The following is a 22,926-nucleotide window of genomic DNA, read 5'->3' on the forward strand; positions in this document are numbered from 1 at the left end:
ATTATAAAGCAGTTTATAGTTGTTAATGTTGTGTCAAAAGGTACTGCATTTAAACATGTTATTGCGCAAGTTTCCTGGCTTCATCCCCATCTGGACAGACATTTTTATGGAAAGCCAATAGAAGTTTGGAGCTTGCAGGGAACAGACACGTCATACCCAGCATCATTTCTGCCTGTTGAGCGCATTGCTGGGAGATGTGTGGTTAACACATCCACTGTGCATTTAAGCAAGACCAAAGAAAGGGTCACTGTAGTCATGCCACTATGCACGGTGGTTGAGCTCTAGGAGACTGTGATGTTGTTTGCATGAATGTACATTTTACCTTTGTGGCAAAGCCTGATTAAAAGTAATTGTTGAAGCAAATTGTTTGAAAATGAAGTTAACACCTTTCAGAAAAATGTCACCAGGGGGAAAACTCCCCCTGCTACCCTGATTTGCATTTGTATAGCTCACAGCATTTTCATTTACATGTTAAAGCCTCCCCTAGGATTACGGGGAGGGGGGTCATGGGGGGACAACTGCCAAGCAAGGCCCACGTCAATTCCCGGCAATTTACGTCGGTTTTCGGTGTTTCCTGCAAATTGCCGTTTGCAGTCGTAAACCTGAACTTCCACGTCAATTTACAGGGCCGCTAACTGACGAAAATCCCACTTTTCATGCAGTGTCATACAATAAAGTGAAAAAAAAAATAGAAGAATTAAAAGAAAATTAAGGCAAAATTAAAATGCATTACAGAAAGACAAAGAGAATAAAAACATATTTGCAATAATAAAGAAAAAAAAACAGTGCAGACATTTAAAGATTTAGCAGAAAGCTATGGTGAACATAAAAGTTTTCAGTCTAGTATTAAAAGTGGTCGGAGTTGGGGCAAGTCTTACATCTTCAGGAAGTTTATTTCAGCTTTTTGTTGCATAGTGACTAAATGATGCTCTCCCGTGATTTGAGTTTACTCTGGGAATCACTAACAGATTGGTCTCAGAAGATCTTAGTGGTCTAGAAGGCTGATGTAGTGGGAGCATATCAGTGATATACTTCGGCCCTAGACCATGTAGTGATTTATATGTGAGCAGGAGGATTTTGAAATCAATTCTCTGACATACAGGGAGCCAATGTAAGGATTTAAGAATTGGTGTAATGTGCTCACATTTTTTGTTCTTTGTAAGAACTCTAATAGCAGTGTTCTGAACAAGCTGTAGCTGCCTGACAGATTTTTTTCGGACGACCTGCAAGAGACCATTACAGTACTCTAGCCTACTAGTAATAAAGGCATGTACAAGTTTTTCTAAGTCTTGAGCTGACATGAGCCCTCTAAGTCTTTGAGGTGATAGTAGGCCGATTTTGTTACTGATTTGATGTGACTGTCGAAATGTAAATCAGAATCCATAATAACCCCAAGATTTCTGGCTTTATTTGAGGTTTTCAGGGACAGAGAGTGAAGCTGTTGAATTACTTTAAACCTTTCTTTTTTAGCACAAAAAACAATTATCTCAGTTTTGTCCTCATTTAGTTGTAGGAAGTTTTGGCACATCCAGTCTTTGACTTGCTCAATGCACTGGCACAGAAGATCTATGGTGCGATAGTCGTTTGGTGATAGCGCTACATAGATTTGGGTGTCATCGGCATAGCAATGGTGGTCAATATTATTATTTTGCATGATTTGTCCGAGTGGGAGCATAGATGTTGAATAAAGTCGGACCCAAGGTTGAACCTTGGGGGACTCCACATGTTACATTGGTAGGTTCTGATACAAAGTTGCCAATGGAAACAAAATAGTTCCTATCTTGTAGATAAAACTTGAACCAGCTTGAGCCCCACCCAGATTTACAACCTGTCAAAAAGTATTGAGTGGTCGACAGTGTCAAATGCAGCATTGAGGTCTAATAGTATTAATATGGAAGTTTTGCCAGAGTCTCTGTTAAGACGGATGTCATTTACAACTTTAATAAGGGCCATCTCGGTGCTATGAAAAGGTCGAAATCCTGACTGGAAGTTGTTGAGGCAGCCAGTTGAAGCCAGGAAGTGATTTAGTTGTTGGAGGACAACTTTCTCAATTATTTTACTTATGAAGGGTAGATTTTAAATTGGTCTGTAGTTGCTGATAATAGAGGCATCTAGGCTCCGCTTTTTTAGAAGAGGTTTAATGACTGCAGTTTTGAAGGGCTTTGGGAAATTGCCTGATTGAATAGCGTTATTAACTATTTGCAATACGTCTATTGATAGGCAGTAGTGTTGTCACGATACCAACATATTGGTACCGGTACCAACATGTGTTTCGGTACTTTTCGATACTTTTCGATACTTTTTCAAATAAAAAGTGAACGCAAAAAATGTCATTACTGACTTTATTTTAATAGAAAATCTTAGAACAATAACATATTAATCAGCAAATAAAATAAAATACCACAAAGACAAGCTTTTCTAATGCACACAATTTTAAAAATGTTAAAATATAAATACAATAATATAATATAAAATATAATAATATAAATAAACCAGCTCTATTTTTTTTCTTCCAGAGCTACTTTTGTCAAGAGTGAAGGGGGGTGGCGCTTGCTTTTAGCACTGAATGTGACTTTTTTTCCCTGAGTAAATGACCTGTCGTTCCCTGAGCTCAGTGTGCAGGTCTGGGTGCTTGTCCTTTAAGTGTTTGGCTAAGTCGGAGGTGTTTCCGCCGTTAGCCATGCATGTTTTAAACACCGTTTACACAGTGGTGCTTCGGCGTTAACTGCCTCGCTTTGCGCATTTGTTTTTAAGCTAAAGTACGGCCATATCGGACTTTGCGGCGCTGGTTTGTCCGCAAGTTGCGGCGTGGTGACGGTTGCAGCAGCCATTCTCCTCTCCGTGCTTCGCTCTCTCGCGCTCTCTCCAAGCTTTCCTCCGGCTGGAGCGTTTGTTGCTCCAGCCCACGCTGCTCGCTAACTTGCTAGCGGTTTCCTTCGGCTTGCTTGCTTTTTCCTTTTATCTCCCCAAGCTGCGGCTCGCTCCTCGTCCTCTCAGCTGTAGTTACAACGCGGTGACGTCACGTGGCGAGTTCGCCGCGCTGTTGCGGGCGCTGCCGGCGGCGCTGCAAGTACCGGTCCCATCCAAATGCAATATAGTACCGTTTTAAATTCCTCAGTACCCCGGTACCAAATTAGTACCGGTATACCGTGCAACCCTAATAGGCAGTCAAAAACAGTCTTAAAAAAGTTGGTAGGTAAAGCATCAAGGCAGCAGGTGGATGATTGTAGATTTGTCACCGTTTCCTCTAGAGTTTTAGAGTCTATGGCATTAAAGCTTGCCATCATTGCTCTGTTACTTTTGCCTAAACAGGGTGGTGATCCAACTTTTTTGTTTGAGATATTGATGGCGCGTCTGATGCCTTCAATTTTATCAGTATAAAAGAATGCAAACTCATAGCATTTTTGCGTGGAATGGAATTTAGCTGGTATTTGTGTTGGGGGGTTGGTCAGTCTGTCAACAGTTGCAAATAGGGTTTTCGCCTTATTAGGGCCCGAGCGCCGACAACGTCGGGCTGCGAAGCCCTATTGTTATTCGAATGTTTTTTCTTATTCTATTGTTATTCGAATGTTTTTTTCTTATTATTTTTTCACGAGTTCGACCTGCGTTTTGGGGGTCTGAGCGTGAAAAAAAACTAACCAAAATTGGAGTGTCTATAGGGCCTGGCGAAAAATTTGAGAATTTGGCGTCTTCGCATTCGGTCACGAAAAAGTTGCTCACTAGCGCCACCTAGCGTGGAGATTCGCCAGCCCCGCCGCACCGTAACTCCGATTGACATGAAACTTTGCACACATGTGCAAACATGTCTCCTCTACAAAAAAGCCTCTTGGAGTACCAAAGTCCGCCTGGAAAAATGTTCCGCCATCTTGGATTTTATGAAAAAAAGGAAGTTGCGCATTTCTCGGACACCGTTGGTCTGAAAAAAGGTTTCGAAAATATGCATTTTATCAGAAGATATCAGCCAATGAACATTAGAGGGTGGGGCTACCAAAATTAAATTAGCATAACTCTATAAACTTTGCCCCAAAAATTACGAAACTCGAAATCTACGTTGCAATAGCTTCAAAGAACATGCATGTCACGTTTCATCAAAATTGGGTAATGTTTGGCGCTGCCACAAATTTCCAAAAAGTGCCATTTTTGGCCGTTTTTGCCTGTTTTTGGCCTTTCACAGGGGTCGTACAAAATCGAACTTGTCCTATACCGTTGATCCGATTGATACCAAAATTGGATATGTGGTTGGAAAGGCCTTAAGAACAAAAAGTTGGTCAAAGATGCTCCAAAAGTCTAGGGGTGTGGCCACGCCGACGCCATGACTGCGCTACTATTTTCATCCTTCGCCATTGGCATTAAAGCTGTTATAACTTCACCGTTTCTTCTCCGATCTGCTCCAAAATATTCATGCTTGTTAACAATCACGTCCTGAACATAACTGCACTGTTTGCAATTTTAACTCTCAGGTAGAGCGCCACCTAATGGCGACAGGAAATGTGACTGATTTTAGGCCCTTTTTCTGAGCAACAGCCCCCCCTCTAGGTAGGGCATAGACGCATGAAATATTTTTTCCTAGATAGCCCAAGTGAAGCTGTACAAAAAAGCCTCTTGGACCCACCGCCTCAAGTCATGATAAAGTAGGTAAAAAAAATGTTTTTAGCCAAGTGTGTAATTCAGCCAGGTTTTCACTCAATCTTCACTTAGGGAGCATAGGGTGGAGAGACACAGGCGCACAGCAACCACCAGATGGAGTCAGAGATCTATCAGTGACACATGGAGAACTGTGAATCTCACATGCAGCTTACAATCTGCCTCACACCAGATCAACAGTCATGCCACTTTTAATTCCTTTTTTTAAATTCCTCTCATTTCAGCCTGGACACAAAGGGAGGAGGAGAGATGGCACACTTCACATGCACCACACACAGCTGTCAGTTGAACTCTGCCATAAACATCCAAACTATTATAACTTCAGTGTTTCTTCTGAACACATCTGCACTTTGATATTCACTCACGATCAGAGCGCCACCTACTGGTGACAGGAAATGTCATTGATTTAGTCACTTTTTCCAAGTTAAAGCCACACCTGATTTTTTTTATAACTAATTCCTCTCATTTCAGCTTGCAAGGAGGACACAGGGGGAGGAGGAGAGGTCACACTAGGGGGAGGAGGAGAGATGTCAGGAAGGAATGAACATGTGTGTATGTGACAGACAGATGGCTTTGAATGTCAATCGCTTGTGTCTAAACTCACGCCACGAGGAGGTGGCTGCTGCACAGGTAGGCGGCTGCCACGCGTGTGAATGCAGGCACTCCACGACCGCACGTGACAGACGGATGCCTTTCGGTGTCCATCGCTTGTGTCTCGACTTGCGCCAGGAGAGGCGGCCGCGCCAAGGGCAGCGTCCACGACACTGCCCTGTGACCGCAGGCACTCCACGACCGCATAAGAGCGAGGGCCCGTCACGATACTGCTCGCAGTTTTAATTAGTGTTGTTGTTTATGATATTGGAGAAAAATGCACTTTTTAAGACTAAATTGTAGGCCCGGAGGCTCTCTTTATAGATATCATGGTGAATATGAAGTTTAGTACTCCGCCAGATTCGTTCAGCCTTGCTGCACTCTCTTCTCTGGGCTGTTACAACAGCAGCTTTTCTCCAGGGTGCCTTTTGTTTACCAGAAATCGTTTTAACCGTAGCAGGTGCAATGACATCTATGACATTCAGAATCTTGGAATTAAAGATGTTGACAAGCTCACCAGCATGACATGGGTTTAGAGGTGGTATCGAGGAGATGGCGTTTTTAAAGAGTACATTGGCATGTTCATTGATGTACCGCTTTTTGACCTTATTTGATTCTGTTTGTGTGTTAGGAATGAAAGAAATATTAAAGAAAACACAGAAGTAGTCAAACAATGAACAATCAGTCACAAAAACATCAGAAACATTGAGGCCCTTTGTGATAATCAGGTCCAGGGTGTGTCCCTTACAATGAATAGCCTCTTTCACATGTTGAGAAAGTTCAAATGTGTCTAGAATAGTCAAAAGTTCTTTTGCACACTTGTCATTCAAATCGCCAATATGAAAATTAAAGTCACCAGTTGTAACAAGCCAGTCAAAGTCAGTGGAGATGCTAGACAATAATTCAGTAAAATCATCGAAACAATTTGATGAATATTTAGGTGGCCTGTAAATAATTAACAGGAGAACTCTGGAAGAGCATTTCAACACAGCACAAAGATATTCGAATGATGGAAAAACACCAAGTGACATCTGTTTCCCCTGAAATGTATTTTTAAATATAGCAGCAACCCCTCCACCTCTTTTTCCCAGATCTACATACATCAATAAAATTATAGTTGGGGGGTGCTGACTCGATCAGAATGCTTGCACTGTTATTTTGTTCTAGCCATGTTTCAGTTAAAAACATAAAATCAAGTTTAGAAGTGGTAATAAAATCATTGACAAAAAATTATTTGTTATTAAGAGACCTTAGCAGACCCATCCTGATGGTTTTATTGACAGGCTTTGAGGTTGACTTTGATTTTGAGATAAGTAGGTAGGTAGGTAGGAAGGAAGTGTGGAAGAAAAACTCCTCAGGTCCAATTCTGTGGCTGGTTCAAATGAGGTTTAATCACTGACAGTGGAGAAAAGAAATTCACAGTGTATCCATGAAGATCCAGTCTCCCGAATGGCCTGGCCGAGGTGGATTTATGCAGAACATTCGGGAGAACAAAAGGGGAAGGCGTCATGAGTGGATTTGCATTGAATCAACACATGTCTCTCTGCAGAGGAAGAGACATCTGTGGATGTCTACAAGGTGTGACTGTTCTCAAGAGAGCTAGACAATGTCACTACAGGGGTCACCCTCCGGGCCTTGATCAATGTATGTGAGACAAATGTTACGGAGACAGTTCAGGAAGAGGGAAAGATCAAAGAGTCTTTTGATCAAGACGGCAAGGGTTAAACTCAATAAAAACAGCTCAGCAGGACATTTGATGTTCCGAGAGAAAGGAAGATTATATGAGATACAAATAAGAATTGTAAGGTAACACATTTTCTTTTACAGAAGGTAGGTAGGTAGGTAGGTAGGTAGGTAGGTGAGTAAGTAATGTTCACATGTCGTACTACATTTTTTTGTTTTTAAACTTTATCTCGTCCTCATCTTCTCTCTCGTAACTGAATTGATTATGTTAGCAGTTCTAGCTCCCGTTTAATTGAAATGACTTATCAAAATATTATGTATGGTTACCATTACACATATTTCAAAATATTTTTTAAGTCAAATTACCACTGTTACATGTTTTCTACATTTTATCATATATGCACGTTCCCACGCTTTCCCTCTTTCATCCTCTTTACCTGAGTAGCTGTTTCACTCGCCATCGATTGCAACTATTAAGCAGCTTTTATCGATCATTAATCGTCCGTTCATAGAGCGATTTATACCTCTGACCACTGTTGGGGTTGTAGCAGGAGCAGATTTGGTTATCAACAGTTAATTATTAATATCAATATGATTATCGGTATTAATAATTATATTTAATATATTATCATGATATAATCATGAATAAACGGGGCACCACCCTGGGATCAGGGAAAAGATAACCTAAAACTGTATTCAGTCTCAATATAAAGGTTTTATACTCACATGCCAATCATCGTGATCATTGGCATGGAAGCATAAAAACAATCTAACAATTAAGAAGGGCGTGAAATTCAAGCACTAGCCTTCACAACCTGCTGTTATCCAGTGACAACAAGCACAAGAGACCGCTAGTTATAATATAATAAGATTTATTAAAATCAGTAATAATGATCACAATCAATAACACTGCAATTAACAAAGCCTTATTACCTAACTACCTAACACACAAAACTAAGCTAAACAGAAGGAGAGACACACGTGTAGTGTGTGTGTGTGCGTATGTGTGTGCGTGCGTGAGCATGTGCGTGTGTGTGTGTGTGTCGAGAGAGAGAGAGAGAGAGAGGGATGGCTATGTGCGGCCACCAAATGGAGCTATTCCTCGCAGCGTTCAGGGGCGGAGCCACTGACGTCCGATGGAGTGGCGAGAGAGAGAGAGAGAGAGAGAGAGAGAGAGAGAGAGATGGCCGTATGCAGCCACCAGATGTAGCTATGTCCCTAGCGTCCGCCGGGAACAGCTGGCTTAGGACTCGTGTGTGCGGCGTATATGTGTGTGTGTGTTAGCGGGACACAAACAAAGAGAGGGAGAATGCGCGAGCGATATTCTGAGGCTCAGAAGGCGTGCCGCTATCACACGGGCGCGCGTGAATGAACTGGCGTTTATTCCGCGAGACCGGTCTTTTAACTGATAGTAGAGGCTTTCTGAGCTTGCGAATATGGCGGAGGTTAGTCGAAAACACTGTTACAGAAATCAACCCAGTTGCGTGGGTACACGATCAGCATTCAAATACAGGAGCACATGAACAAACGGACTTGGCGGTCCGCAATCAGAACTTAAAACACATTAACAAGAATTACAAGCACGTCCTACACTATCGAATCTCTGCTTCTGCCCAGACAAATAGCCTCTTACTTTTGTCGATGTGAGATGCGTCGATGTGAGGGTTTCGTCCCGTGCGGTGATGGCGTTCCTTGACGCCGGCAACGGACGGTAGTTCGTGGGTGCTCGTTCAGCGCCGGATCCAATTGGTTGAAGAAAACTGTTAGTTATTCTTCCTTCTGCAGGGAACGATGAACAATCGCTGCAGACGTAATCTTCACCTCCTGTTGTAAAGCGAGTTACGATGAAAAGAGAGCGTTCCTCCGGCGGCGCCGGATTATATAGCTTAGGCCGCTCCAGGGGACCCCCCGGGGTTCCCTGAAGATTGTCAGCCAATAGGGCACCAGTTGTGTGACGTCACATTTCTCACCTGGGTGATATGTGAAACTAAAATGGCGGTGTAGTTTTTAATCCCCTGTGTCCCTTTGTCCTGGCCGCATGTGTAGGCTTTTGTAGGCCGCATTGTGTAGTCCTTCTAGTGAGGTCCCAACACCACGGACCACCAGCACTTTGCAGTGGTTGGCATCATGGCATGAGGAGATGGGGTGTACAGGGGTAATAGCAGGTCTTTGCTCCATCACCTCATCCATGACAACAAACACTTCCAGTGTGCAGCAGTGACCTCTCCTCCCTGAGTGCTGACACCTTCAGTTCCTATAAACAACGTATACAAACACTTCTCATAATCATTGATTAGATCAACTATTCACCACTAGTCATATTAGGGATGCAAATTATGGAGTAATTCATTAATCGATAGTTGTTTCATCTTATCGATCGATGATCAATTAATTGATAAGCGGCAATTCTTCTGAGAAGCTGAATTTCCCTCAGAATAGGTTCTATTTACTGTATACGTAACATAAAATGTTATCTTATAATATAAAGAAAAATGCAAATCATATATTGAATAATTCCATTTTAATGCATCAATTTGGTGAATTTTGAGAACCAAAATATGACATATCGTTTCCTGACCAATTTCTTACAAACTACTGGTACTGATACAAATGTTGACGATTGCGGTCAAGCCAGCCGACACATCGTGAACGACAGTCAAGCCAGCCGACCCGGTTTTTTGCTGTACGTGATTGTAGTATCTTTACGGTAATAGCGTCTCAGAACTGGTTTCAAAATCAAATACTGTCAACGGAAATGTACGGACGTTGTGATATGTACTTTCAAATTAAAGGCTCAAATAATTGACAATTGTAATCTTAAGCCAATAGTTTTTTAATGGAATTTCTAACAAGGCCATGTTTCCACATGCTAATTTCACTTAAGTTTATTGTAGACGTACACTGCCTCATATTGCCACCCAGGAAGTTTCAAGTCTTTCCGGTGTATAGTTTCAAACTAAAAGCCCGTCAAAGTGTCAAATATGAGACAAATTACATATGATTTTGGATTCAATTTAAAAGGAAACGCCCTGTTATCACTGACTAATTCCACTTCAGGGTTATAGTATATGACCCCGTAGTGTGACCCAGTAAGTATCAAAACATTCTGATGTATAGTTTCAGAATAAAAGCCTGTCAAATATGAGACAAATTACATATGATTTGGGATTCAATTTAAAAGGAAACGCCCTGTTATCAAAGAATAATCCCACTTCAGGGTAATAGTACAAGACCCCGTTGTGTGACCCAGTAAGTATCAAGACATTCTGATGTATAGGTTCAGAATAAAAGCCTGTCAAAGTGTCAAATATGAGACAAATTAAATATAAATTTGGATTCAATTTAAAAGGAAACGCCCTGTTATCAAGGAATAATTCCACTTCAGAGTTGTAGTATATGACCCCGTAGTGGGACCCAGTAAGTATCAAAACATTCTGATGTATAGTTTCAGAATAAAAGCCCGTCAAATTGTCAAATATTAAACAAATTACATATGATTATGGATTCAATTTAAAAGGAAACGCCCTGTAATCAAGGAATAATTCAACTTAATAATAATAATAATTCTTTATTTATATAGCACTTTTCACAGCACAAAGTCACAAAGTGCTTCACAAAACATAATAAAACAACACAACAAAGTGCTTTCACAAAACATAATAAGACAACACAGTATATACAAAGATGAAGAGCAGCAAAGAATAAAACAACAACAGTAATTAAAAGGCCTGTCGAAACAGGTAGGTTTTTAACTGCGCCTTGAAAGCTTCAATCGACGCAGAGGCTCTTAAGTCTGAGGGAAGAGCGTTCCAGAATCTGGGGGCCACCGAACGAAAGGCTCGGTCCGCTTTCGTTTTGAGGTTGGTTCGGGGAAGAGCGAGGAGCCCCTGGTCGGAGGACCTTAGGGACCGGCTAGTGGAGTAGGGCTGGAGGAGGTCGGAGATGTAGGTCGGGGCAGACCCATGCAGGGCATTGAAGGTGGTTACCAGTATTTTAAATTGGAATCTAAAAGCTATGGGGAGCCAATGTAGGGTGCGGAGGATAGGAGTGATATGGCAGGACTTCTGTGAGCGAGTTAGCAGCCTAGCGGCAGCGTTCTGTATTGGTTGTAGACGGTCCAGAGATGATTTATTGAGGCAGGTAAACAGTGAGTTACAGTAATCGAGTCTGGATGAGATGAAAGCGTGGACGGCCAGTTCGAGTTCTGAGTGGGATACCATGGTTCTGAGTTTAGCAATATTTCTGAGATGGAAGAAGCAGGTGCGGGATAGGGTTTTGATGTGTTTGTCTAGGAGCATGTTTTGATCAAATAAAACGCAGAGGTTTCTCAGGCTGGAGCGGATGTTACAGCTTAAGGCCCCCATGTGGGCAGTCACCTTGGCTATGATGGGATCAGCAGCAACAATGAGAACCTCAGTTTTTTCTGGGTTTAGCTGGAGGGAGTTGCCTGCCATCCAGTTCTTAATGGCAGCTAAGCATTGCATAGCAATGATAGGAAATACATTTGAAACTATTGATTAGGGGGCCTAAGGGGAGCAGGTAGAGAGCCCAAAGGATTGGAGCCAACACAGAGCCTTGGGGCAGGCCGCAATGTAAGGCTGCGGGCACAGATGTGTGAGGGCCGGCAGCCACAGTAGAGCTTCTCTCAGATAGGTATGAGGTAAACCATTTCAGGGCGTTCCCAGAGACACCTACCCAGTCTTTAAGCCTGTCCAACATGATATGGTGGTCCACAGTGTCAAAGGCTGAGCTCAGATCCAGCAGTACCAGAATGGAGCATTCCCCAGCATCAGATGCCATCATGATGTCGTTAGAGACTCTGAGGAGGGCTGTCTCAGTGGAGTGCTTCTGACGGAAACCGGATTGAAATTTATCTAGGATGTCATGATTGGCCAGGAAGGAGGAGAGTTGGTTGGTAACAACTTTTTCAAGAATTTTGGAGATGAATGGCAATTTGGAGATGGGCCTATAGTTTTTAGGCAGTGATGGGTCTAGATTGGGTTTTTTGAGAAGTGGGTTGACGACAGCTTGTTTGAAGGAGGAGGGAACACAACCTGATTGCAGTGAGGTGTTGATGATAGAGACCAGGCTGGGGCCAACAGAGCCAATAACCTCCTTCAGAGTTATAGTATATGACCCCGTAGTGGGACCCAGTAAGTATCAAAACATTCTGATGTATAGTTTCAGAATAAAAACCTGTCAAATATGAGACAAATTACATATGATTTGGGATTCAATTTAAAAGGAAACGCCCTGTTATCAAAGAATAATTCTACTTCAGGATAATAGTATATGACCCCATATTGTGACCCAGTAAGTATCAAGACATTCTGATGTATAGTTTCAGAATAAAAGCCCGTCAAAGTGTCAAATATGAGACAAATTAAATATCAATTTGGATTCAATTTAAAAGGAAACGCCCTGTTATCAAGGAATAATTCCACTTCAGAGTTATAGTATATGACCCAGTAGTGTGACCCAGTAAGGCCGGGTTCACACTGGCCGCGGAAGCGCCGCAAATAGGCGCGTAGCGGAGCCCGCTTCCATTCGGCGCCCCTGTTAAAGGAAAACACCACCGCATTTCCATACTGAACTATGTTCTGCTCTGATGTTAGACGAGGTGATACATACCTCCCTCTCCTCTGTGCGTGCACTCAATGGCTCTTGCGCGCACTCCGCGCAGCGCTAATTTGCTAGCATGTAGCTTGTCCTTAGGATCCAAAGGGGGGTGAAGTTAGAAGCGACCAAGCACTTCCACGTTGTCCCTATTTAAATACGGTTACGTGAGTAGTTACACGACCCAAGTTTGGTTACACAAAATGAAACATGCCAATTCTTCTAAGCGGATAACAAGGATAACTATATAGTATGGCGGAATAACAACTGGAAGCACTTCGACGTCGGCGCAGTAATATCATCACTCAAAACATGACGGGACTATATACCTTCTGCTTGTTTTCACAACCCTGTACGATGCACGTTATAACCATGATGTTTGATTGTTCACAAACTATCTTACTACAACCTGATGCTTCCTCAACTGTGCACAAACTACTACAGGTAGCGCAGGCGGCGGCGTGCAGGTCACGTAGGTTCTATTGACGGAAGTAAGAGGGGGAGCGGAGTGATGATATTACTGCGCCGACGTCGAAGTGCTTCCAGTTGTTATTCCGCCATACATTATATAGTTATCCTTGTTATCCGCTTAGAAAAATTGGCATGTTTCATTTTGTGTAACCAAACTTGGGTCGTGTAACTACTCACGTAACCGTATTTAAATAGGGACAACGTGGAAGTGCTTGGTCGCTTCTAACTTCACCCCCCTTTGGATCCTAAGGACAAGCTACATGCTAGCAAATTAGCGCTGCGCGGAGTGCGCGCAAGAGCCATTGAGTGCACGCACAGAGGAGAGGGAGGTATGTATCACCTCGTCTAAGATCAGAGCAGAACATAGTTCAGTATGGAAATGCGGTGGTGTTTTCCTTCAAGCGATAGTGTAGTTCACACCAGACGCGGAGCACCGCGAATAGGCGCGGCCGTCCCGCGCCGTGAAGCGATCGTTTCGGCGTCTGCTCTATTTTTTGCGCGTGCCGCGAGCGAACATCTAAGCCTACACACACGTCAAATACACAGGAATGATTCACATCGGCCCTATTTTGACATCGGAACGATACCGATGTGTAAAAAAATGACCATATCGGCCGATATATCGGTGGCCGATATATTGTGCACCACTAATTTTAATATAAGGTCATAAAACGCCCCCAAAAAAGGCAGTAAAGTGTAATGTGCATGTTACCTTGTTTCAGCATTCACTGTAACGGTCACAACTCGAACAGGTGCTTAAAGTCAGAAACAATAATGAATGTAGAAGAAAAAGGAAAGATCATCCACCGTAGTCCGTTGTGGCATCCACCACGTCAAAAAGGAAAAGCAGCTGAGTGCCAGGTGTGAAGAAAGTCCGTGATGACTTCAGGGATGAAGGGGAAATTGTCATCTTAATCAGTCCACGGACTAACTTGTTCCAGAAAGATTATGAGTGATGAGGCTTGTATAAATCCACAAACTGCGGTTTGCATCAGGACGACCATCCGGGCTGTTTATGCGTCCTCCGCTGCTACCTGTAAGGTGTTAGCCCGGGTGTGCCGGCTGACCGCCTCCATAGCCAGAGCCCGCGGGGACCCCTCCTGCGTCATCGTCGGTCGGGAGTTTTCAACTCCTCTTTCTCGCGCGGTGTCCATCGCCTGGGTGAAAGCCTGGCGGCGCTTGACTGTGTGGTTACTATAATCAGCGGCGAATCTCACTCTCTTGCCGTCAACAGTGACCGGATCCTTCTTCGCAGCTCGGAGGATCGCCTGCCGCGTCGTGTAGCGGAGGACGTTAAAAATGAGAGTGCGGGGCCTGTCTCGGCCAGGGCGTCCATTGTAGATCCGGTGGGCCCGCATTATCTCTGGCTGCTCAGCCTGGAGAGAAGGGAACCACTCCGGCAATGCTCGGTTTAGATACTGCACACTGTTCGATCCCTCGACCCCCTCTTTCAAACCGATGACACGAACGTTGCAACGTCTGCTCCTGTCCTCCATGTCCTCCAGTTTAAGTTCAAGCGTATGCAGCACCGTCTCGTGGTTAGCCACTGCTCTCGAGTTTTCTTTGACCGTGCTCTTCAGAGCTGAAATATCTGCTTTCACCACACCAATACTCGCTGAGAGCGAGGCCAGATCAGACTGAATTGCGTTCAATTTGTCCTCTGTGCCTTTACCCATTTCGTGAAGTTGAACGAACCGAGGTTAGAGATATTCACGTTGTCTCTCCATTAGCGTGTCTGCAATAGCATCCAGTTCAGTAGCACGAGTTCCTTTGTTGGACTTCGCGGAGGCACCGCCTGCACTGTTCTTTTTCCCAGATTCAGTCATCTTTGCCCCAAGTGATTAGAAGCACCACAAATAACAGCATAAAAATGAATTTGAAGGGATAGACTAGACAAAAATGGGGAGAATAGGGGAAGCGCAAAAAGCCTAAGCCGCCATCTTATCCAGCCAGTCATGTGACTCAATGGCCAAGATGTTGAAGCTGTATCATCTTACAAGTATCTAGGCACCTTGATTGATGACCGGCTTAAATTTGACCTGAACACTATCTCTGTGTGCAAGAGAGGGCATGACTCTCTGCACTTGGGAAACTGGCTAAGTTCCAGGTGGACAAAACATTGATGACACTGTTTTATAGAGCTTTAATTGAGTCCTGGTGTACTGGCCTGTCTCCTGGAATCTCCTCTATGCTCTTGACACTGTGCTGGGGGACACAGCAAACCTTCTTGCCACAGTGCACATTAATGTGCCATCCTGGATGAGTTGCACTAACTGGGCAACTTCTGTGGGGTGGAGAAACCGCCTCATGCTACCTCTAGTGGTGCAAACACTGCCAAAATTCAAAAAAGAAAAAAATCTGCCAGAAAGGCCGAGAACAGAGACATGGTCTGTGGTCACCAGAACCATATAGGGATGTCTTGCTAATTGCCACTCGTTTCCACCTGTGGTATGTTCCATTTGCACAACAGCAGGTGAAATTGATTCCCAATCAGTGCTGCTTCCTAATTGGACAGGCTGAAATATGATTGTCTTGCAGTTACATTATGTTGTTTTAGTGTTCCCCATCATACATACATATACATATATGTACAGTGGGTACGGAAAGTATTCAGACCCCTTTAAATTTTTCATTCTTTGTTTCATTGCAGCCATTTGCTAAAATCAAAAAAGTTTATTATATTTCTAATTAATGTACACTCAGCACCCCATCTTGACTGAAAAAAACCCAGAAATGTAGACATTTTTGCAAATTTATATCACATGGTCATAAGTCTTCAGACCCTTTGCTGTGACACTCATATTTAACTCGCATGCTGTCCATTTCTTCTGATCCTCCTTGAGATGGTCCTGAGCCTTCATTGGAGTCCAGCTGTGTTTAATTAAACTGATTGGACTTGATTAGGAAAGGCACACACCTGTCTATATAAGACCTTACAGCTCTCAGTGCATGTCAGAGCAAATGAGAATCATGAGGTCGAAGGAACTGCCCAAGGAGCTCAGAGACAGAATTGTGGCAAGGCACAGATCTGGCCAAGGTTACAAAAGAATTTCTGCAGCACTCAAGGTTCCTAAGAGCACAGTGGCCTCCATAATCCTTAAATGGAAGAAGTTTGGGATGACCAGATTTCTTCCTAGACCTGGCCGTCCAGCCAAACAGAGCAATCGTGGGAGAAGAGCCTTGGTGAGAGAGGTAAAGAAGAACCCAAAGATCACTGTGGCTGAGCTCCAGAGATGCAGTAGGGAGATGGGAGAAAGTTCCACAAAGTCAACTATCATTGCAGCCCTCCATCAGTCGGGGCTTTATGGCAGAGTGGCCTGACGGAAGCCTCTCCTCAGTGCAAGACATATGAAAGCCCGCATAGAGTTTGCCAAAAAACACATGAAGGACTCCCAGACTATGAGAAATAAGATTCTCTGGTCTGATGAGACCAAGATAGAACTTTTTGGCGTTAATTCTAAGCGGTATGTGTGGAGGAAACCAGGCACTGCTCATCACCTGCCCAATACATCCCAACAGTGAAACATGGTGGTGGCAGCATCATGCTATGGGGGTGTTTTTCAGCTACAGGGACAGGACGACTGGTTGCAATTGAAGGAAAGATGAATGGCCAAGTACAGAGATATCCTGGAAGAAAACCCCTTCCAGAGTGCCCAACATGAGGATATTTGCGTCAACGGAGGCTCTTTTTCAGAATAGAAACATGGAGATCTCTGTCTCTGGGAAAATGAGGGAATGATGCACGACCATTCAAACATACTACCAGGTTTCTGACCATACAAAGCTTTATGCAAATAGGTGAGGTATTCCTTGAAGCATGCATGTCTAATGGAATATCACCTGTGTAGCAGTCATCACAAATGAACTCTTAACTCCTAAGATGTATTATAATTTGCCCTTTGTGTCTTTCAGAGGGGATGCAGCTCCTGCTTGGTGACCGAGGATCTGACCACTACTGGTAGTGTGTGTCTGTGTGTGTGTGTGTGTGTGTGTCAGCAGCAGATAGAGCAGTCGCCATGTACCCTACTGCAGCAAGCTCCTACCTCTGTCCAAAGCAATACAACATTTTTATATTTTTGCCTTTATTCAGATAGGACAGCATCAGAGTGAAAGAGGGCGAGAGTGGGAAAGAGAGAGGGGGGTGACATGCAGATATGGCTGCTGGTGGGATGGAACCCGGGGCCGCTGCAGTGAGGACTCAGCCTCACTGCATTTGCTAGTCACTTCCTACTTTTGTGGTGATCATTAAAGAAAATCACCAGGTTAATTACTTTCTCTAATATTAAATAATAATAATATTTATGAAAGAAGAGGCTTTTCTTTGTCACAAGTAGATATGACTTACTATGAACACAAAGTGGTCCTGTTACAGGCGATGAGCATATCCCTGACAGAAAGCCTATATAGCCTATATACAAATAAAAAGCTTTCAATGCAATAATCAATGCAGCTGCATTTCAACACATCACAGCGTAGCGGTCCGTGGGATAGTATATTACTTTTCATACAGAGATGAACAAACTAGGAGTAAAACCAGAGACTGTCCGTGGGACAAACAACAAGGTCGCTGCCGTATTTATGCCGAGAAGACGTTACGTTCAGTGTTTACGTAGCCGCTACGGTGTTAGCCTAGTTTAGCTGTGAGCGAGCCGAACGCCAAAACAAGCATTTCTAAAGTTATTTACATATCGTCTTGACGAACAGACTTGACAAACCATGATTTTTTACTAATCGCCGTTACTTAGGCATTCTCCATCCATCCATCCATTGTCTACCGCTTATCCTGTATTCAGGGTCGCGGGGGGCTGGAGCCGATCCCAGTTGTAATTGGGCGAAGACAGTCTGTGATAGACTGGCGACCTGGACAGGTCGCCAGTCTATCACAGGGCTGACATGTAGAGACAAACAACCATTCACGCTCACATTCACACCTACGGGCAATTTCCCTCTCGCTGTGAGGCGACAGTGCTACCCACTACACCCCCGTGCACTTAGGCATTCTCTTCATCTGTAAATTGTAGTTAAATCACAACATGTTTTTTTTTTTATGATAGCGACCGCTGCTGTGAATAAAGGTAGAAACTCAGACAGGACGCCGTTTAGTTTCCTGGGGCCTATACCCCTCAGTGAGTTCAACATACCAGGGTATCTTCCAGTTATCCAGCTTAAGTAACCCTAACAAAGGCAATCAGAGATGAGCGGTCACACGACGCTGGTTATCAACTTGTTTAGTCAACCAGGGTTTCCCTGTCGAGCTATGAGCGCGTGCACATGAAAGAGGCGCCGTTTGCAGCATTTGACCAATCACAAACATGGATCAGTCTACGGGCAGCAGAGCGGCATATTTCACGTACGAGGAGCTAATCATTATCTTACAGAAATACGAAGAGAAGTTAAACATATAATACAGGTAAAAAGCAACAGTTTCATCTGCCAAATGCAGGCAGGACAGCTGGCAAAAACTCACCGACTGTGTGAATGCGTAACTCGTATTAATAGTATTAATAGTCGTATAATATGACCCCCATCATAAGAGCACTAATAGATCTGATTGATCAGTTCAATGTGTTAACCCGCTGATAGCTCAGTGGTAGAGGTACCGCCCCATGTACCGAGGCTCCCTGCAGCGTTCCCGGGTTCGTATCCACCCTGCAGTCCTCTTTCAAAGCATGTCGTCCCTCTCTCTCTCACCCCTTTAACTCTCACGCTGTCCTCCCGCAAAAAAAATCTGAAAAAATAACTTTGACAAATAAATGTGTTGCTTAGATGTATTCTTATAACGTGGTGGATGACAATATCAGCTTCATTCTTTCAGCTCCAATCCCGGCGGTGTAAAACAGACTTGGGAGCAAATAAAATAAATATAAAACATAATTCAAAGTGGTAAGTAGGCTGTACGCTAACACAGATAAATCATTCCCTCCGAGAATCTGGATCTCTCATATAAAACACTGTCAGGGAAAGAAAAGGGGTTTTGCCTGTCTCACAACACTCTAGTTCTCCTAAGAGACCTGATCCACGATCCACCAAACTTCTTTTTTTTTAATTATCCATGCACCAAAAGAGCTGATTGGTCAGTAGGCGGTGTTTTTCTCCACATTGATCTCTTATCAGGAACAAAACCACGTCTCTGTTATGTGCAACGCCACAGACTGTCCGGGCACTGCATTTCCGATTTCCGCCTTTTGCGCTCCGTAAACAATACGGAATAAAAATAATACATTTTTTGACATTTGTGAATTGATTCAGAATCATCCACGTCCGCATCGCGGCAGAATCGATTCCCCCCCCACCCCTACACGACATGCTCATGTCACAGTATACTGTTTTAGCTGTTGTTACAAAAAACAAATCCCGATGTGATGAGCAGCCAGCTGTGACTGTGAGTGTCACTGCAAACTAAATCTCATAGATGGATAGATGTCCCAAATGTCCCTCTTTAAACGATGATTTATTGCAATTAATTTGATTTATGTCAGCTTAGCTGCTCCTGCTGGTTATCCCTGAGGCTGTTGCTAATGTCGGGGATCCAAAGCCAAAGAGATGAAATGTTCCCAGCCGCCTCCATGCATCCTCAGTATGGAAGTAATTCTGTGCCATCAGAGTTTGAATATGAATTTCTACGATTGAAATTTTTTACTATCAAAATCAGACTTTGAATTTTAAAAACCATCAACTTTCTAGCCCTGAATTTTTTTTTTGCCACATCCGGGGTAACCAGGGAGAAGCAATCGATCCCTGTCTCAATTCAGCCAACGTCCAGACAATCATGTTACGCTCCATTGGTCGTCTGACTTCTGAAACGTTTTGGATAATGGCAGACGAATGCGGTGATCCTGGCGACAGCCAGCAACAAACCGCGTACAAATGTAAGTATGCTGTAACATGATTTTTATGATTTCAGCTGACTATTCATAATGAACGTTACTTCATTGTTGTTGGAATTGTATGTTAACGTTATGAAGGTCCTGCTAGCCGACTAGCCTACAGACGCTAATTTACCATAGAGGTTAGCGAGCGTAACCGAAGCGGCAAATGTGCCGTTTTTACCGATGTTAACTAAGAAGATAGTGCTTATCTTAAAACGTGGTTATATTAATGGTCATTAATAACGCGGTGCACCGTTGTTCGTTACGGGACAGATGAAAACACAAGAGCGCCTCATTCGGTGGAGGGAACGAGGAAAAGTTCACCGGCAGGAGGAATGCTGCAGTGAGAGGCTTCACGTAAGAAAATGTATTTTAATGTTGTAATTCTCATATGCAGGGCTACATTTAAGTTCTACTGTTGTGTATTTAGCTTCTCAATGATATAAGTTTGAACACCAGCGTATATAGATGGGAGATGTACTGCTCTCCTGAGATGTCTACCTGAAACGTTTCTGTTTCTAGGTGCTTCTTCATACAGGATGTTTATTAAAAAATTTGGGATGGAGGGAAGGTGGAGCCCGGATGGTCAAAGAAGTGGGAGACCCTGATGCAGAAATACAAGGTGAGTTGGAAGCAGTTTAAAGTGTTGAACACTACAGCATAAAAGAAACAAGATGAAGTTGTCTTTCTTATAAATAATCAGGCAAAGTCGGTGCTGGGTAATATCTACAATGTGTTAAAACATCAGAGTCCATTAAGTTGATCCCATGTGGTACAGTATTACAGTACATTATAATATATGACTAGTGGTGAATAGTTGATCCAAACAATGATTATGAGAAGTGTTTGTTTATGTCTGTATGAACTGAAGGTGTCAGCACTGAGGGAGGAGAGGTCACTGCTGCACCCCATCTCCTCAGCCATGATGCCAACCACTGCAGCAGGGTCTCTCCTCCAGAGCAGGAGGGAAATAGACCTGCAGGCCATGAGAGGAAACATGAGTCAACAATAATATATATTCAGATATTTATTATTTAGATTTGTACAGCACATCAGATATAATCGTAAAACATTTAACAGTAAACATTTGATACAGCTTATACTGTGTGCTATTACTTATAAACTGCACTACTGATAAACAAAAAATATAACCTCAACAAAAATCATGTTCCTGCAACACAGGGATCTGGACATTTGGAGCAGACACTGCAGCTACAAGCCTCTGAGGATGTCCCAGGATTGCTGGAGTCTCTGAGGATGACCCAGGACTGCTGGCGTCTCTCTGAGGATGTCCCAGGACTGCTGGAGTCTCTGAGGATGTCCTAGGACTGCTGGAGTGGCTCGTTGGCTTCGTCGCTGTCATCCCCATCACCACCGAGGAACTATGGACATGGAACCCATCTGTTCTGTTAGTAAGCAGTGGACGAGGTTCTCTATGGAATGCCTTGAAAGACGGAGGTCTTTCCTTAAATCCTGTTACCCAAAGTAGAGGCCCAGCGGGGGAACATGAGGATTGACCTGCAGTACGGCCCTCTGGCACCAACCTGTAACAGAAAACATGAGATATTATATTTATTCTGAATGTTTTCCTATTCATTTGTTGATAAACTACTTATTTCTTCTTATCGTTCACGTATTGCAACCTGTATATATAACATGGATTATTTGTCTAATAAATTATTCACTAATAGGCCACTACTTTTTTTTTATCCCACCAAACTCATACATGATATTATTAAATGACTTACAGTATATTAGCCTACATGTCTGTTGATTTTGTTTATGCATGCATATGCATGTCTATTGATGATCAAATAATAAAGGAACTTATTTAAACCACATAAGTCAATATTACTTACTTCAGAGGGATGTAATTTAGCTCCTCCGACGGGCCGATTGCCTCCCGTGAAGGTGCTGGTGTTCCATGGTCAGAGGTATAATACGATCTATGAACGGACGATTAATGATCAATAAAAGCTGCTTAATAGTCGCGATTGATGGTGAGTGAAAGCAGCTACTCGGGTAAGATGAAGAACATATATAATAAACTAGAAAACATTTGACAATGGTAGTTTGACTTAATAAATATTTAGCAATATTTAATTAAGTGTAATAGTAATCATGCTTTCTATTTTGATAAGTAATTTCCATTAAAAGGGGGCTAGAACCGCTAACGTAATCGATTCAGTTACGTGAGAGAAGATGAGGATGAGATGTCAATAAAGTTCAAAAGAAAATGTAGTATGAGATGTGTATATTTCCATGTGAACAGTCTGAGGGTAACAGCATACTCAAACGTTCATTTAGTAGGCAGTATGCAGTACATACATGTTGAGTATGTAGTAGGCAGTACGTTAGTACGGCATTTCGAACACACGCACCATCACCTGCGTTTGTGGCCATGGCCTGACCGGTCTGTCCTACCTGGGTGGGTGTCACATGACCAATGGAGCGTAACATGATTGGCTGGACGTTGGCTGATTTGAGACAGGGATCGATTGCTTCTCCCTGGTGACCCGGATGTTGAGTCTGGTTCTTTTTACAGTGAATTTTTTGATGTTGAATTTTTTGAGATGTTGAATTTGTTCAGACTGATTTTTTTGACGTTGCATTTTTTACACTGATTTTTTTTTAGATGTAGATTTTTTTACACTGAATTTTTTTCAAATTCAGAGGCAAAAAAAAATTCAGTGCTAGAAATTGGATGTTTTTTAAAATTCAAAGTCTGATTTTGATACTAAAAAATTTCAATCTTAGAAATTCATATTCAAACTCTGACAGAATTACTTCCATACCTCAGGTGTTTAACCTGTCGCCCTCCTTTACTTTAACAGTAAACACAACAACCCACTCAGTCTTCTTTTGACTTGTACATCCCTTGCAGCATCTGGTTGTGGGTAATGTGTTTATTCTGCAGCGTTGCTGACCACAGGCTATGTTAAAAAAGAATAGAAAAGAGGCTTGTGGTGAAATATTGAACCAGAAACGCAACGTAGTTTCAAGCTGTCATGGCTAATCACGTGAATGATGATCAGACCAGACCCCCACTTTG

General features: G+C 43.0%; 1 protein-coding gene and 1 long non-coding RNA gene across 6 annotated transcripts in view; both read left to right on the top strand.

Annotated features, from left to right (window-relative positions):
• The window catches only part of ccdc142 (coiled-coil domain containing 142), a 119,557-nt gene that overhangs the window by 42,295 nt on the left and 54,336 nt on the right, over positions 1 to 22,926 (top strand). For all 5 annotated transcript variants that reach the window (XM_084009532.1, XM_084009531.1, XM_084009534.1 and 2 more), the window contains exon 4: positions 16,918 to 16,963. In XM_084009532.1, the coding sequence (XP_083865658.1) occupies positions 16,918 to 16,963 (46 nt within the window). The remainder of the gene's footprint in view (positions 1 to 16,917; positions 16,964 to 22,926) is intronic.
• On the top strand, positions 16,989 to 21,609 carry LOC311013491. Its single transcript, XR_014597147.1, has 4 exons — positions 16,989 to 19,874; positions 20,148 to 20,231; positions 20,397 to 20,496; positions 21,057 to 21,609. It is a non-coding gene; the product is annotated as an uncharacterized lncRNA (long non-coding RNA).

This window comes from Eutrigla gurnardus (assembly GCF_963514095.1).
Source record: "Eutrigla gurnardus genome assembly, chromosome: 5".
NCBI lineage: Eukaryota > Metazoa > Chordata > Actinopteri > Perciformes > Triglidae > Eutrigla > Eutrigla gurnardus.